This window comes from Carcharodon carcharias, chromosome 9 (assembly GCF_017639515.1).
Source record: "Carcharodon carcharias isolate sCarCar2 chromosome 9, sCarCar2.pri, whole genome shotgun sequence".
NCBI lineage: Eukaryota > Metazoa > Chordata > Chondrichthyes > Lamniformes > Lamnidae > Carcharodon > Carcharodon carcharias.
The window spans coordinates 87,160,684-87,178,851 of record NC_054475.1 but is presented as its reverse complement, the minus strand read 5'-3'; the positions used below and the strand labels follow the sequence as shown (position 1 = coordinate 87,178,851).

The following is an 18,168-nucleotide window of genomic DNA, read 5'->3' as shown; positions in this document are numbered from 1 at the left end:
AAATTAGTATTAGCATTGCCACTTCTTTCTCAATTCAAACTTTTATTTAAGCAACTGAACATTATAAGCTGTGGTTGCAAATTCTCACAATAATTTTGTAAGATCAAAGATTTCTTGTCAGTATGCAGTGGAATTTAATCCCCAGGAACAGCAGCAAAAATAGGTAGGTAACATGAGCAGTGCTGAGGGGTGAAGGAAAGCTCGGAGTTGTGCTGGTGGTTGTAGAGGAGCAGAGAGCAAAACTGATGGAGCAGTTGGAGTGGGCTGGGGAAGAGAGTGTCACATGAGCTGAGGAGGAGGAGAATAACACTGTCAGTAGCAGTGTGTGCACAGAGAGGAAATAGAAAAATAGTATCAACTGAGAGAGAAATGGGGAGAAAACTGCCAGTGTGAATTGAGGGAGAGAGTATTGCGTGCCAGCATGAAGTGATATCATGTGAATTAAGATATAGTTCTTCCAAGAAGTTATATGAGTGGAGAGAATCAACTCTATAAACAAAATGATTTAGAAGTAGGGAGCATTAGCACTTATGTATAATAGCTACATTATTCCATGATACAGGTCATAAATCATTGCGTACACCTGCCGTTTAAGGTATGATAAGGTCTGGCCCACTGTATGTTCAGTGTAACCACCTGATATAAGCCAATGTTCTGAGTCACTTTTGAATTATTAGTTATTTTTAACCTGTTAATGACCCCTCATTCCATCAGAGTCATGGGGATGCCAACGCAAAGTTAGGGGATCAGGCATTTGTGGTTTCTGTAATTTAAATGATCTCCTTTGTGTATAGCGTGCTATTATCTTAAGTCTGTTCAGTACCAATCCCAGTGTTATACAATGGGGTATGATCCTGGTCACACAACATCAAGGCTGCTGGTCTCTAGGTAGCTGCGCCTGCAGTTGCTTGTGCTGACCTTGTCCTATAGCACAGCATGAAATCTTGCAATAATCCTGCACAAACCTTCTTTTCAAGTATAATACATACAAACATATGAGTTAGGAGCAAGGGTAGGCCAGTCGCCCCTTTGAGCTTGCTCCACCACTCAATAAGATCATGGCTGATCTGATTGTAACCTCAGCCCCACATTCCCACTTATCCACAATAACCTTTCACCCCCTTGCTTATCAAGAACCTATCTGGCTCTGCCTTTAAAGTATTCAAAGACTCTGCTTCCACCGCCTTTTGAGGAAGAGAGTTCCAAAGACTCCTGACCCTCTGAGAGAAAAAAATTCTCCTCATCTCTGTCTTAAATGGACGATCCCTTATTTTTAAGCAGTGACCCCTAGTTCCAGATTCTTCCACAAGTGGAAACATCCTCTCCACATCCAACCTGTCAAGACCCCTCAGGATCTTATATTTTTCAATCAAGTTGCCTCATACTCTTCTAAACTCCAGCGGATACAATCCTAGCCTATCCAACCTTTCCTCATAAGACAACCCACCCATTCCAGGTATTAGTCTAGTAAACCTTCTCTGGACTGCTTCCAACATATTTACATCCTTCCTTAAATAAGGAGGCCAATACACAGTACTTCACGTGTCTCACCAATGCCCTGTATAACTGAAGCTTAACCTCTAGCTTTGTATTCAATTCCCCTCTCAATAAATGATAATATTCTATTACATTTCCTAATCACTTGCCGTACCTGCATAATAGCTTTTTGCAATTCATGCACTAGGATGCCCAGATCTCTTCGCATTTCAGCGCCCTGTAATCTCTCTGAGAGATTTAGATAATATCCTTTTTTTTTATTCTTCCTACCAAAATGAGAAGTTTCACATTTACCCACATTATGCTCCATTTACCAGATCTCTGCCCACTCACTTAACTGATCTTTATCCCTTTGTAGCCTCCGTATTTTTTCCTCACAACTTACTTTCCTACCTATCTTTGTGTCATCAGCAAATTTAGCAACCAATGCTTCGGTCCTTCTTCCAACTAATTTATATAAATGGTAAAAAGTTGAGCCGTCGGCACTGATCCCTATAGCACACCCATTTGCTACATCCTGCCAACCAGAAAATTACCCTTTTATAAAAACAAAAAACGGCAGATGCTGGAAATCTCCACTTCCTGTTAGCTAGCCAATCTTCTATCCATGCAAATACGTTACGCCATACACCACAAGCTTTTATTTCCTGCATTAAGCTTTGATGTAGCGCTTTATCAAATGCCTTCTGGAAATCTAAATACAGTACATCTATCTGATCCCCTTTATCCACAGCACATGTTACTTCTTCAAAGAACTCCAATAAATTGGTTAAACGTTATTTCCCTCACTCAGAACCATGTCGACCCTGCCTGATTACCTTAAATTTATCTATGTGCCCTGCTATAATGTCTTTAATAATAGTTTCTAACCTTTTCCCTATGACAGATGTTAAGCTAACTAGTCTGTAGTTTCCTGTAATACTGTACTGTCATATTGGTGCATTTTTCTCATTCTTTCAAGGTTGCCATCCTGATTTCTGTCTTGCTGATCCTAATTTTGATGATCGTCATTAGAATTAAGTGGAAGGAAGAATGGGACACTATAAATCTGTCACTTCAAGTGAGTTTATTCAGTAATGTAACTGGCCTGGCTAAATATAAAATTTTAAAGCAATTTACAGTTTTTATTTGTTCCTGGGATATGAGCATCACTGGCTGGGCCAGCATTTATTGCCCATCCCTAACTACCCTTGAGAAGGTGGCGGTGAGCTGCCTTCTTGGACCACTGCTGTCCATGTGGTGTAGGTGCAGCCAGGGTGCCGTTAGGGAGGGAGTTCCAGGATCAGCAGACTGAAGCGATGGAGATGACTCAAGAGGTCCTCCACAGATGACACTTAAATAGGTTTGCAATGCACCAAACTTCACGCTTGATAAGACCTGCCCATGGTTACAACAGCACCGATCCAGCCCCTGCTACTTTATCTTCACTGTAGAAGGAAAGGTGATATATTTTCCAAAGCAAACTGGTGAGTGGCTTGGAGGGGAACTTCCAGGTAGTGGTGTTCCCATCTATCTGCTACTCTTGTCCTTCTAGTTGGTAGTGTTTGTGGGTTTGGAAAGTATTGTCTAAGGAGGTTTGGTGAGTTCCTGCAGTGCATCTTGTAGATGGTACACACTGCTGCCACTGTATGTCAGTGGTGGAGGGAGTGAATGTTTGTGGATGGGGCGCCAATCATGCGGGCTGCTTTGTCCTGGATGATGTCAAGCTTCTTGAGTGTTGTCATCCAGGCAAGTGGAAATATTCCATCACGCTCCTGACTTGAGCCTTGTAGATGGTGGACAGGCTTTGAGGAGTCAGGAGGTGAGTTACTCGCTGCAGGATTCCTAGCCTCTGACCCACTCTTGTAGCCACAGTAGTTACATTTAAACAGTCTGTTTTAATTTCTTCTCTGAGAGCCTGCATTAGTAGAATCCTGTCAGATTTTTACACAGGATTCCCTGCATCACACAATTGTTTACAGGAGAAAACCCACAGCACAAAGCTGTGGAACTGAACAGAGAATGTAACATATGTTACATATGTAAAATAACACATGTTATTAGCTTTAACACCTTGAGACCCAATTTTGCATTATTGCACTAGCAGCAGAGGACCAATGGGAAATGGGTTTGGGCCAAAAATTGGTCCTGCTACTGATTGGGGGATTTCACATGCTGAAATGGAATAAAACCACTCTTGTATTAACAGTAAAAGTGGCCTTATTTCAACAGTTAGGTAACCTGTTAAAATATCCCACCTTTAAATTCAGGGGCAGGATTTTCCCCTTGTCGGTCGGGCGCGGCGGGCAGGATGGGGAAAGGCCGCGAGACCGACTACCACCCACGACCAGGTTGACCGCGATTTCACACTGGCTGGCCAATTAATGGCCAGCCAGTGTGAAAGGCATGCTTAGAGCCTCAGCGCTGGCAGGGTGGGGGCGGGAGGAGCACAAGCACTGAAGTGTGCGCATGCGTAGGGGACGCGCACTGACAGCTCCCTGAAGGCACAGAGCTGCCTCAGGGAGCTGATGGATTTTAAAATGAAAAATAAACTTTTTACATATGAGATAAACATGTCCCCACATGTGACTCAGTCACATGAAGAGGGACTTGTAAAAAAGGATGTAAAAAATTTTTATTTTTTTTTAGTCACCATTGGAAACCTCATCCCGCCTGTGGATGAGGTTTTGTTAAAAATGCAAAGACCTCCTGGCCTATGCACCACCCACTAGCAGGCAGTGAAAAACGCAACTTACATGTCAAAAGATCATGCACTATTTAACTCCCATTCAGGTCGGGCGCACGCCTGCCAACGGGATGAAAAATTCTGCCCCTGGTTGATTTCTGTTGCACAGTTTTTTTTCCAGTTTTCAATTATCATTTGCTGCATTTTGTTCCATGGCATTAGTTGATTTTGTCAGTCTTTCATTTTTGCACTCTTCTTTTCCAATCATTTCCCTTTTTGCTGATTTAATTACTCATGATTTCTGAATGCACTGCAAGATTGAGATAAGTAAGAGCTCGTGTGGTTCTGCCATACAGAGGTCCATAGATAACTCAGTATACCATAGAAAACCAGTGTTTACTGTTCCTGTTTCATAAGACAAGCTGCATGTAAGGATAGCAGGCAAGACAGAGGAGGTGCGGGGTCAGGAGCTGGAAATTATCCCTGTCTTGGGTTCCCTACCCCAAATTGAAAATCTTGACCATGGAGAATACAGAAGGGAATTAATTTGAGCTGCTACATGGTAACTTGTTGAGGTTGGCTTTGTGACAACGTGACAAGAATGATACCACCCAGTGGGTGCAACATTCCCAACTTAGGTTTGTGCTGTGCTTGATGAAGAAGGAATACGTTCAAGAGGGTGAACACTTCCCATTACCTTCTTCCTAATAACAGCAAACCTTTACCTCATTTACAGCTAGACATGAGGGTCCAAAGAGATTTAATTGAGATAATCAGTGGCTTCACACATGCAGCTACCACTTGTGCTTTTATTGGTGGGTGGTCTTCATCCTCAAACAGGACCACCCTTCTTTGTGCATCTCCTACAGCAACACTTATAACTTTTCAGTCTCTTGTCTCCACTATGCCATTGTGAACAATGAGTCACTTTTCTGTCAGTATTATAACTTGCTCTTTAATGACAAGCTGCAGCTCTGAAAGAAATGCCTTCTCACTGGATTTTACATTCCACAACCATGTTTACTACAGACAAAGTTTTCCATGTGCCAGTTACCAACCAAATTAGAAGACGGGATTCCTGGCATAAAATGGCATGAAGACTACTCCATAATTTGGCATGCACTAGCTCAAACCCAATTTTGTCCTTCTCAGAAAATTGGGGAATAAATCTTAACAGACTCACCAAACTTTTTTTTTCCTTCCAAGAAACCCCCTGTAGTGATTGCAAATCTTTCCCATCTAGCTACAAGTTTTCATTGGTTCCTAAACCTCTGCTGTCTGCCTACTGTGCACAGTGGGCATAAAATTCATTCATGTCGAACCACTTCTATGCAGGCCGACCTGCAAATTTGAAGCACTACAGATGCATTGGCTGCTCGCCGCATGGCATGAGTCACCTGGAGTGGCACATATAGGTGCGCACCCAAACTTACTGACCATGTGCAATCATGGCATCATTGATGTCAATGGACAGGTGCAATGCTAGAAAAACCAAAATTGATCAACAAATGTGCAGGAAATGACTTCCTTATTCATTCCTAAAACAACAAGCGTTAAGAAGCAAGATGTGCTCTGTTTTGGGGCTATTTAAAGGGCCACTCACTAAGTTGCTGCTGAGGTGGTGTTGATTTATTTGTTGACGTTTCGAGTCCTCATGACCCTTCGACAGAACTAGGTGAATCCCGGAAGGGTTGAAATATAAGCTTGTTTAAGGGCTGGGGTGGGGGGAGGTGGGGGGGGTTGGGTGGGGGGAGAGGAAGAGAAGTGGAGGGGGATGGTGGGGTTGTAGGCAAAAGCAGTGATAGAAGCAGATCATCAAAAGATGTCACAGACGGCAGAACAAAAGAACACATAGGTGTCGAAGTTGGTGATACTATGTGTATATATGAATGTGTTAATTAAGAATGGATGGTAGGGCACTCAAGGTATAGCTCTAGTGGGGGTGGGGGGAGCATAAAAGTTTTAAAAATATTTAAAAATAATGGAAATAGGAGGAAAAAAGAAAAATCTATATAATTTATTGGAAAAAAATAAAAGGAAGGGGGAAGAAACAGAAGGGGGGTGGGGATGGAGGAGGGAGGTCAAAACCTAAAGTTGTTGAATTCAATATTCAGTCCGGAAGGCTGTAAGTGCCTAGTCGGAAGATGAGGTGTTGTTCCTCCAGTTTGTGTTGGGCTTCACTGGAACAATGCAGCAGGCCAAGAACAGACATGTGGGCAAGAGAGCAGGGTGGAGTGTTGAAATGGCAAGCGACAGGGAGGTTTGGGTCATTCTTTGCAGACAGACCGCAGGTGTTCTGCAAAGCGGTCGCCCAGTTTACGTTTGGTCTCTCCAATGTAGAGGAGACCGCACACTGGAGGAACAATACCTCATCTTCCGACTAGGCACTTTACAGCCTTCCAGACTGAATATTGAATTCAACAACTTTAGGTCTTGACCTCCCTCCTCCATCCCCACCCCCCTTCTGTTTCTTCCCCCTTCCTTTTGTTTTTTTCCAATAAATTATATAGATTTTTCTTTTTCCCTCCTATTTCCATTATTTTTAAATATTTTTAAAACTTTTATGCTCCCCCCACCCCCACTAGAGCTATACCTTGAGTGCCCTACCATCCATTCTTAATTAGCACATTCGTTTAGATAATATCACCAACTTCGACACCTCTGTGTTCTTTTGTTCTGCTGTCTGTGACATCTTTTGATGATCAGCTTCTATCACTGCTTTTGCCTACAACCATACCACCCCCCTCCACTTCTCTCCCTCTCCCCCCACCCAACACCACCCCCCCCCCCCCCCCCCGCCGCCCTTAAACCAGCTTATATTTCAACCCTTCCTGGGATTCACCTAGTTCTGTCGAAGGGTCACGAGGACTCGAAACATCAACTCTTTTCTTCTCCGCCGATGCTGCCAGACCTGCTGAGTTTTTCCAGGTAATTTTGTTTTTGTTTTGGATTTCCAGCATCTGCAGTTTTTTGTTTTTGATTTATTTGTGTTCAGGCAAAGTTGGTGGAAGCACTGCTGTGAGTTCCTGGAGAAATTTGGAGGTTTTTACTGACCATAAAGGCAGGAAATTACACTTCATTACATAGATATGGGGGAAGTGGTTAAAGTGGCCCTTGCTCCACAACATAAGTTGAACCACTATGGGAGCCTGCATGCCCCATCGCGCACTTAGATCCACATCCTCGATAGCAGCTGACTGTGCCTTGATGGCAGCTGTCTGAATCTGTATTCCAGCAGCCAGGGATTGCATGATCTCTATCTGAGCTTCCACAGCAGTGATGTGCTGCAATGGAAGGTCAGACAATGGTCAGCAGATGCTTTACTATAGGTCAGTCTAGCAGTGCTGCCATGGACATGCCTACTACTTCCACAGTGGAAAGCTTGGGCTTCAAGCTCTGCACAATGTCCAGTGCCACTGTGGAGTTTGACTCCTTCATGCTTCTAGCCGATAACTGTAGACCATCTAGAACGTCCGTTAATGCACCAAGCATTTTGGTGTGCATGTTCATCAGTATTTCCCTATAGTTCACCCAATGAGGTCCTCATTTGAGTCCCCTGCAGAACTGGTGTGCGACCTTGTGCTCTAAGGAGTTTGTATATGCAAAGGTCCATGATCATTCTTCAGCAGTTTCATTTCATAGCACCTTTCAGGATGAGGGTGAGGAATGAATGGAGAAGTTGCATAAGGTAGCAACCTTCCATCATCCAGAATGGCCTGGTAGTGCCTGGTGCCACTGGTTTCATGGTGCTGGTGCCCATGATCCTGTGGACTGTTTGCTCAAGGGCCCTGAGGGAATGCATTTGTGGTTGTCTTCTGCCAGTAGTCTGGCCTTCCCTCCTATTGTGGGCAACATTCTCTTACAAAAGAGAGGACAGGATTTCAGCGAGTGTGTGCTTGTGCGGTTGGCTGATGTGCATGCCATAGCTGAATAGCTGAAAGTTTGTGGAGGTGGTTAGGGGTGTGTTTAATTGGCATGATCGGAAGATGTTTGTGGGAGAGATGTCCTGAATGCCAGAGTGTGCTGCTGGGTGAGTGATGGGAGTGTGATGCATTGAGCAGCATAAGGGATGGGTGGTGTGGTAAGTGAGAGATGTGAAGTGGATTTACTCATCTCGATCATTCATTTGAGGCCATTAGCCTTTTTGCAGCACTGCTGCCATATCCTGGGGCTGACATTTTGGGCATTCACCTCGCCACCTGCTCCCATTCCCTTCGGAGGCTTTGTTTTGAGGACTTTCTGTCCCCCGTCGGATACCTGGGGCAGAATTTTGTGAACAGGGGGCAGGGCCCATTCGCCGATGCATAAAATGACATGGAATGACGTCGGGTGGAACCCCCGACGACATCACCCTGCCCCATTTAAATTTTCAGGAAGGCAGGGGCGCAGCAAAATCAGCTGCGGGCCCATCAACCTGTCAATGGCCAATTGAGGCCATTGACAGGATCATTTAAACAATTAAAGGACCTGCCCGTCCAACCTTAAAGTTGGCAGGTCGGCCAGGAGCCCCGGCGGCAAATAGAGAAAACATGAAACCTCATCCACTGGTGGGATGAGGTTTCATGCAGGGTTTTAAAAATTTTAATAAAGTTTTTCTGTAAATTATGAACATGTCCCATCTCATTAGGGAATTTTTTTTCTATTTTTAATATTTTTCAAAGTGTAAGCGATCTCCCTGAGACAGCACTTAGCCTCAGGGAGATGTGCGCTCTTTCATGCGCACTCTCGCTTTTAGGGAATCCCCCCCCCCCACCCGCACAGGGAGCACATAATGCTTCCCACCGGATGTCACGCTGGGTGGGCTTTAATTGGCCAGCCCACATAAAATGCCGGTGTGGCCCGCTCCTCCGGTGGGGATCGGCTCCCTGCCCGCCAGATTGGGTCGGGCGCACCCGCCCGACAGGCAGAAAATTTTGCCCCTGGTTTCCTTCCTGGCCTCGACCTCACAATATAGTTTGTCCAATGTGGCATCACTAAAGTTGAGGAGCCATTCCTTCCCCGGGTGTGCCATAGTTATCCCTTAACAGCAAAAATCGATTATCCAGCAGCCTAAATTGCTTAGCTGCAACTTCTCTTTTGTAGGGACTGCATCTTTAAAAAAGGAAGCCTGCCTGGTGCTGTTTCACACCAGGAGAGAAGGGGGACTGGATTTTCAACAGCAGACGGACTTTGTAAGTTGCTGTCCTGGAAGTTTTCTTGGTGTCCTGACACCTCCAGGACAGCTCTGGATTTTCAAAGCGATGGCAAGAGGAAGGGAACAGGGAAGGCACTGGGCACCAATACCTCATTAGGTAGCTTGTTAAGGGGCTGGTACAGAGCAGAATGGAGTTTTGAGTAGTTCTTTAGCCAAGCCTGACCAAACTTGTGCATATCAGTGGATGCTTAAGCACTATAAGAGGAGATTCTGTGCTCTCCTTTTAGACCATTCTTAGAATCCACCTTTTTGGATAAGCTTTTATTTGCGCTCCCCAGTATCTCTTCCTTTGGCTTGGTGTCCATTTTTTTTATTGCACTTCTGGGGAGCACCTTTTAGATGCTTTTCTACATTGGAGGCACCATATGAATGCAAATTGTTTTTTGATAAACTTAGAGTAAATTCAATAAATGTGCACTTCTAGCACATGATAAAGAGCATGGGCCAGATCCTACGCTCCCTCAATGGCAGGTTTACAGGTGGGAGGCATGTAAAATCCAGCAGGTGGCCTATGCATTGCCTATCTGCCTGCCCCAACCTGTGAAACGTCGGGCAGCCCACCCCTTGGGCCAATTGTGGCCCTGAAGTGACAAATTAATGGCCACTTAAGGGCCTCATCTCACTGCCACTGGTATCTTACCAATGCTGGAGGGAGGCCCACACCATGCAAGAAGGCTGACAGTTTTAGCTGCACGTGCTGGTGTCAGGCAAGGGAGAGGACCATCTTTGCAGTCCCCGGGCCCATCAGAGGGAACACCCCTGCACCGCCCTGCCCCCAGCAAAGATCATTCCCCCCACTTAACCCTTCCCCTGACCCCTTCAGCCCAGCCCTTTACCTCCCTCCTCCCTCCCTCTTTAACCCCATTCCCCCTCACCCCCTTCGTCAAGACCCCTAACCTCAAAATTACCGGGTCTCCTCAGTGTGGTGGGACAGCCTGCAGTCCCCACCAGTGGCCATCACTCCTGGTGACATTGCTGGGACAACAGAGCAGCTAGCAGCTCTCTAAGACGGGACTTCCTCCTGAGATGGGGTGGGGTGTGGGGAAGTCTCATGTTAAAAAAATTAATGCCGATAAAGTGAAATTGGAACAGAACGGAGATCTTAGAATAAGACTAATACACGAAGTAAATAAACAGGAACACAAGACTACTCTTTGGGATGAATGGACTGCTTTCAAGCTGCAATTTCTAAGACTATAGATTGAATCATAGAGCTACTGTTATTGCTCTATTTGTGAAACCGAAGAGCCAGTTCACTGGCATTTGCTTTAAGTTCTTAATTTTGGAATTTAAAGATGCATTCTATTTCTGCAGGTAACAGCTCCTTTCCTCCACCTTGGTGCAATTGTTGGTGTGACTAGTGTGGCCTGGTTCGTCACTGATCAATTTTTCCAATCAAAGCGGAGAAGTGAGTAACGGAGAAATACAATAGAATGGGACAAACAGACACTGCAGTTAGCTGTATTTGAACCTAAGTTTTAAAATGAGAACTTACAATCTAAAGGTCTCATAATTGATGGAGTTCTGCTGCCAAATTTCCTGTGATGAGTAGAGTTATGTAGCTGTTTTGCAACTTTGCACGGCTGGCAAGGGAGTCTTGCCATTTTGGAAGTGCATATCAGAAATTTAGGTGCACACTGCATATGAATTTTCAACCATTTAAATTTACCTGATAATTGAGTTCTTCCATTGAGCAGGTCCTATCTCAAGTCACAAAAGAGATTCTTGAACCTACTGGGGAAGAGTAGCTGAAGTGGGTTATAGTGCCTTCTTCGTGGTTTTTATCTTCAAAGTACCTTCTCCTAGTTCGGTTGCAACCAAACCTGCAGAGCCAAGATAACCTTATAAGAGAGGGCAGGGTAGGGGAAGAGAGCCATTCACACCTATTGGATACAAGTAATTTCACTGGATCTCAACAAAGTATTCAAAGGTGGCACTGCAGTTTCTGCTGATAGAGTTTTCTGCAGTGAAGTTAGGAGCCTACCCTTGTGACTCAGAGGGCGGAATATTCATCTCCCGCCAGTGGCAGGAATCATGGCAGGCGGGGGCTCTAAATTTGGCATGATGGAAAAAGTCAGTTTCCCGCTGGTGGGAAATTAGTTTGGAATTTTGTTTGCCCAACTTTATAGGTGGATTGAATTTCCTGTTGACCTATGTCTGGAAGCACATTTGCATTAATTTGCATTTCATAACTGCTCAATAAAAGGCCAATTTGCCAGAATTGCCTTTCCCCTCTAAATTAAATGCCGAGCGAGCTGATAATTAGGACAGTCTGGTTCCTGACTGAATATAACTGGCACGTATCTTGCGAGCTTCAGTTCATCAATGACTTCATGGTCACTAGAGGCTGCTTTTGCCTACCTTTTAGTGTTGCTGCAAGGTACAGGGTGCCTGTATCACAAGCTGCACTAAGGCTGGTCACGGGAGGCAAGGGATAGAAGGAGGCAAGACTGGAGGGGGGAGCACAGGAAGGGGGGTGGGGGGCAGAACCAGGGAGTGGTCAAGGAACAGAGTGGAATAGTGAAAGACTGTCCTGGGTCCAGAGTTGGAAGACTATCCAAGGAAGAGTCAGACACTGTCCAGGGGTTAAGGCCACACTATCTGAGGCATATTGAAGAGACTGGCCTGGGGCTATGTGGGCCATGATAGAGGGTTCTGCTTAGCACGCATGTCTTGGTCCCAATCTTGGGTGGGGGCAGGCCTCTCTGGGCAGTGATGGTTGTGCACAGTATGGTGTGCAGAACATGGTCAGTCACCTAAGGAATTTGTTGCTGGGTTTTTAGAGTCACGGTATTGTGAAGCAGAGGGCATGGAAATGTTCAGGGGAGGCATCTGGATCTTGTATGTCGGTGGCTGTAAAGTCATGGGGGATATTAGATGGTCTCATGGAGATCGGTCCCGAAAAGTAAGGGTACGTGTAGCCTCAGGGGGAGGGGTTAGGTCGACAAAGGACATGGGGACAGCAACATTAAAGGGCTCAGTGGGGAGAGCAGGAATATCTACATGGACAATGATGGGGTCAAGGATAGTGGGCTGGATAGTGACAGGATGAAGGGGGATTTGGAGGTGATGAGTATGGAGAAGGATAGGAGGAACTTGATGGGTAATAGGGGATGTGGGAAACTGGTCTCCCTGACGAAGGTCAGCAGCACCATTTTGATCTCGCCTAACAATGACAGTTTGAAAAACAAGCCAGAGAAACATCAATCAGGAAGGGGTCTCAGGGCGTATGGGAGGAGTTCAGCATAGCAAATTTTGGCAAATTGAAGGGGCACCCTTTAGATTTCCTGCCCAAACCATGGACAGTATGGTTCAGATGAGTGCTGGACTCGAGAGCACAATGACTGAGCTTGGCTCCTTTAATAATGGTGCACATTCAGGCGACATGCCATTAAGTTTAGGTGCCTTCAACTTCGCTTGTCTAAGGATGTGATAGCCCATATTTGCCACATTCTCTGTGAGGAACCCGAGCTGCACGGACTTGGAAGGCATCCGATGCTGGCTGCTCTGAAGGTGTCATGTTGATTTTCCAGACAGGTTTCTCAAAAGAAACAGTGGACTTTGCTTACAGAGCTTCAGCAGCAGTTACATGCTTCCATCAAGAACCACAATTAGACACAACCTCCACCCTTAAGATTGCCCTTGCTTTGGGCTGATTAGCTCACACTGTCACATGATACTGCACAGTACAATAAGTCTTAAAGCTACATTCACCACATTCTTTAAAGCTACCGTTACTATGATCCCCCCCCCTTTAAATTTTCTTTTATAATTTGTATTTACAAGAACAACTACATTCATGATATTACAAACATATACATGGGTTATGAAATTATAAATTCAGCCTCTCAGGTGGTTTCCTGATCCAGATGGAACATCGTAGCTCCATGACTTTAGAATCTCTTACTGAATCTTCATTCTCTGGAACTGCAGCAGCATCAGGTACCTCCTTAGGCACAGGCAGCTCAGTGTTATCCACTCGGACAGAGAAATCTGGTATGTCTATCCTTGGTTGATCAATCATAACGGGGACCACAGGTTCTACAATGGTTACAGATGGAATATTGGTTTGTTGGGGTGTCTCCCTTCTCAAATAATCCATGTGTTTGTGGGTGATCCAGCCCTCCACTTCTATGTGGTACAACAATGGTCCGGTCACAGAAACTATTACACCAGGTAACCAACTCGATCCCCCATCGAAGTTTTGTACAAAAACTGTTTCACCGACAGTAAATTCTCGCTCTCAACTATGCAAATCATGAGTCACTTTTTGATTCCCTTGACTGTTCTCTTCCTTCCCCTCCAATTTGGAAAGTACCAGGCTTAATCTCATGAAGCACTGCCTTCGTACAAGTAATTCTGAAGGTTTTGAACCTGTAGTAGTGCGGGGGGGGGGGGGGGGGGGGTGGTGGGGTGGTTGTTCATTATCTTTTCTGAACCATCTTCTATCTTGTCATATTCTGTCTACCACAGAGTTTAGTTTTGTTCTTCATTTTGACTTCACAGTCAGCCAGACTTCTCTCAGGCGAAAGCTCAACCTGGTTTAGTTCAGGTGTTGAGCTACCCATGACTTCATCACCCCCTTGCATTTTGGAAAGTTCCATGACTTTTCCTTCTACTGCCTCTTTTGTTTGCGAAGCTCACTTGCTTCATCTTGAATTCTGTAATTCAGCAGTCTCCTTGAGTTTCTGCTATTCTTCCATGCTGCTGTTTAAGACAGTCTTCATTTCCTCAGGTTGCTGAATGGCTACACACTCCTTTTGCAACCTGTTAAGGTCCTTTGATTCTCTAGGCTCACTCTGAAGTACCTTGCCTTGATCCTTTTTTAACTGGGGAGATCTTCTGGCTTCCTTTTCAAATCTCACTGGCGAATCAATGTTAATTTCCCTCAGCCAATTATGACCTAGAAGACTTGGTCCTTCACCTTCCACGATAATCACAGGGAGCTGTGCTGTCTGGTGCTTGTAATAAATAGGTACAGTGATAATACTTTTTACTTGTATGATTCGCCAATATACGTTTTCAATTTGGCTGAAGCCTGCTCCAAATTCAGTTGTTGAGTAACCTTATTTAAATATTTGAATGTGTGCTCCCCCACTACAGTGGTTGATGCACCATTATCCACTTCCATACTCAAAAGTTTTCCATTGACCTGCAGAGTAACAGTGATTGGCTCTAGCGTTTTCCCTACTTTCACATTAAGTAGAGAATAAACATTGGAATTCGTGGTTTCTGGTTCTTCCGCTTTATGTACTTCGATCAGTTTAGTTTGCTGCCTGGGAGTCTATTTCAATCCTTCTTTATATTGCTTCAGTATGTGCCCTCTTTCATGACAATAATAGCACTCCACCTCTTTAAAACTGCAAGATTCAGGGATATGGTTACTTGCTTGTAAGTAACAATTCATTTTCAGATTTGCTGCTGAGCTGTCTCCTGTGTATTTTTAAAATTTTCAGGTAACAGGGACTGTCTCACACTATGTGGCTGACTCCCTGGTTTTCACGCCATGTCCAGTGGTTTTTTGCTGCCCCAACTGGAAAACAGCACCATTTTGTACACCCTGTAAGGCCTGCGAAGCCTGCTCAGCGCTTTCCATCGCAAGGACTATTTCCAATACTCTTTTAAAATTGACATTTACTTCAATATCCATCATTAAATGATATCATCATGCACACCGCAGACCAAACAATCCCTGAACATATTGTTTAGGGTCTCCACGAAGTCACAATGTTCAGTTAGCTGTTTCAACTTCGCTACCTATGTTGCTATGGTTTCCCCCGGGGCTCTTACTCTCGAATTAAATTTGAACCTCTGCATGATTACGGAGGGTTTGGGTTGAAAATGACCCTTTATGAGGCCTACCAATTAGCTGGAGGTCTTCGAATCAGGAGCATTCGGGGCTGTCAAACTACGGATTAAATTATAAATTTTACTCCCACAGACAGTTAAGAGATTTGCTTTCCTTTTTTCCTCCACCATTATCGCGTTTGCTTGGAAAACGAAACTGAGGTGCTCAATATATTGACACCAATCCTCTGTAGTGAGTCAAAGGGGTTGGGTCGATCCTGTCAAAAAGTAGCATACCTGGTGAGTATATTTCCCTTTCTTCTGTTTAAAACAAGATACTCACATTCACTGGGCAAGATACAGTGCCAGAGCCAATTTATCCTCGTCTCCAGTGTGTTATAGGCTTGATTTTCCAGACAGGATTCTCATGAGAAACAGTGAACTTTATTTACAGAGCTTCAGCAGCAGTTACATGCTTCCATCAAGAACCACCACTAGACACAAGCTCCACCTGTAAGGTTCCCTGCACTTTTGGCTGATTCATTCACACTGTCATGTGACTACACAGTACAATAAGTCTTAAAGCTACAGTCACTACATTCCTTAAAGCTACAGTTACTACAGAAAGTTACCAAGGCACCGAACTTTTTTGCCAGCAGATCCTTCCAGGGCTCCACTGGGGACATTTGTGGAATCTCACAATCAACAACACATAAATGTGCAAGGGAAGTGACAGATGCCCTTTTCAGTAAAGCTTTAGTTCTGCATGGATGAAGCAAGCCAGACTGCCAGAGCTGTGGGATTCGGTGCGACCTCAGGCATCCCGCAAGTGCAAGGACACATTTACTGCACACATGTGGCCTTGACCACTCCCTGGCAGCAGCCTCTGAGATTCATTAATCGAAAAGGATTTCACTCTCTGATTGTTCAGCTAAGTTGTGATCATAGAAAACAGACCCAGCATATTTGTGATATGTACCCAGGGAGCTCACACGATTCATACAGTTTGAGTCACTCCCAGGTGCCAGAGATATTTGAGGGAGCTCTGCACTTAAGAGGATTGGCTCCTCGGTGATAAGAGGTAGCTCCACAAGACATGCTAATGATATCCGTTCATCGGCTACAGAGTGCATCTGAAGTGAGATACAATGCTGCACGTTCAGCCACAAGGCCATCAATAGAGCAGACTACTGGCCTCTTAAAGAAGCATTTCAGATATTTGGACCAGCCAGGCAGACTCTCGAATACTCAGCGCAGAGTGTTCCACGGCACCATTATTTGCTGCCCCCTGCACAACCTAGTGCTGCAAAAGGGTATGTTTTACCGCAGGGAGACACAGAGAAACCAGACGTCTCCCAGACAAGGAGGTCTGGAAGGGGATGAATCTGAAGAAGGCGATGCTTCAGACGAGCCACATGAGAATGCCATTGCACGGACATGATGCAGCAGACGTACCCATGGCAACCTCAAAGCTACAAGATTTCAAGAGGAATAAGGTGAAGACAAGTTTTTGAGATCGAGTTCTCTTCATACTTCGATGCAGGGAACACAACAAAATTGGAAAGGTCATCAATCTCACAATGATCACGGAGGAAACATAATTCACCTTCAACCCTAATGATGGAGTCATTTTTGAAAGGCGCAGTAGCCTAGGGAACATGTGGCTGCGGTGGAATGTTATAACAGCTTGACTAGTGCACCTCCTTAGGCAGCTACATATAATGCAGCCCTTTCAACAATGGTGGCAACAAGTCGGTGGGCATGGCATCCTTCAAGAGACTGTAACGCCATTGCACACATGGATGCACACATGCCAGTATGACAACAGCTTGTCAAGGCAGCTCTAATTCATCAATGGTTAGCATATGACCATCTCAAAACGGAGCTATATCTGGATAGCACTGTCTCCAAACAGCAGCCTTCATGCTTGAATAATGCAGATGCACCATCTCGATGCTGAACCCCAAGATGTCATCGGAGATCATGATGCAGTGATTTGTTACTTGAAAGAATGCACCCAAAGCTGAGAGTTATGTTAACATTGCCATCACTGAGAGTGGTTTAGCAGGACCTTTGTGATTATTGTCAAGCACTCATTACCCTGCCTTCATCAGAAGTCTACCAAGTTTATGTCCTGCATTGCCTTGGCATTTGGGAGAAATGTGGCCCAGTCAGTTTTGACACAGCAGTGATTGATAACTTCTTCCCTTCATTGATACTGCTGAGCACTCAGAAGATGTGCCAGAGCATCACTTTCATAATGTTACAATCCTTGACACTGTACATCTCACAAAGACCAATCCTTTCTATCTACCCTAAGTCAATGAGTGCACAGTCATACAATGAATTCCATATTGATTTGCATTCTGTGACATTACAGAGGGGTTCCATAAAGCATCGCTAAGCAGCCATTCAGAAGCCAAGTAAGATTCTCACAGGTAAATAGACGGCTTCATCAGCACCAGCACACCTCTGACATCACACACGCATTCCCCTCTAGCATACGTTTAAAATGACGCCGAGTGGAACCAAGCTCCATCGTTCTGCATCATGCGTGGGGAGAGTGGGAACGAAGAAAGGAATAACACAGAAATGAAAACATGCTACAGAAAGGCATGAAAGCCTACGAGTGCTCGATGATGAATACTACTTTTCTCAAAAACTCAGTTATAAAATAAGTGCCATTGCAAAGTGCACTTGGGAGAAAAGACTCTAATATTGGTCGTGACTAATGTTATAACATCTACAAACTACAGATTTCAGTGTGACAGCATCAGGATAATCACTAACCTTGACTAAATATTGTCATGAGGCCACATAATATTTGCCTGAGATGTGTATTGTCCACCCATCATTTTCGTATAGGAAGTGCCTTTGTTCATGTCGCAGACATAGAAATGAAAGTGATTTACTGTGATTAGCTTGAGTGAGACTTAATGGAACTGAGGGATAAGATGGGAGATAATTGGGGGGTGTGCATTTTGGTCCCTTGAATGAACGTGGGACCTTGCATCACATTGATTAG

General features: G+C 44.7%; 1 protein-coding gene across 1 annotated transcript in view; it reads left to right on the top strand.

Annotated features, from left to right (window-relative positions):
* The window catches only part of gdpd2 (glycerophosphodiester phosphodiesterase domain containing 2), a 128,706-nt gene that overhangs the window by 30,361 nt on the left and 80,177 nt on the right, over positions 1-18,168 (top strand). Inside the window, exons 6-7 of the mRNA XM_041195763.1 lie at positions 2,459-2,557; positions 10,671-10,764. Coding sequence (XP_041051697.1) covers positions 2,459-2,557; positions 10,671-10,764 — 193 coding nt within the window. The remainder of the gene's footprint in view (positions 1-2,458; positions 2,558-10,670; positions 10,765-18,168) is intronic.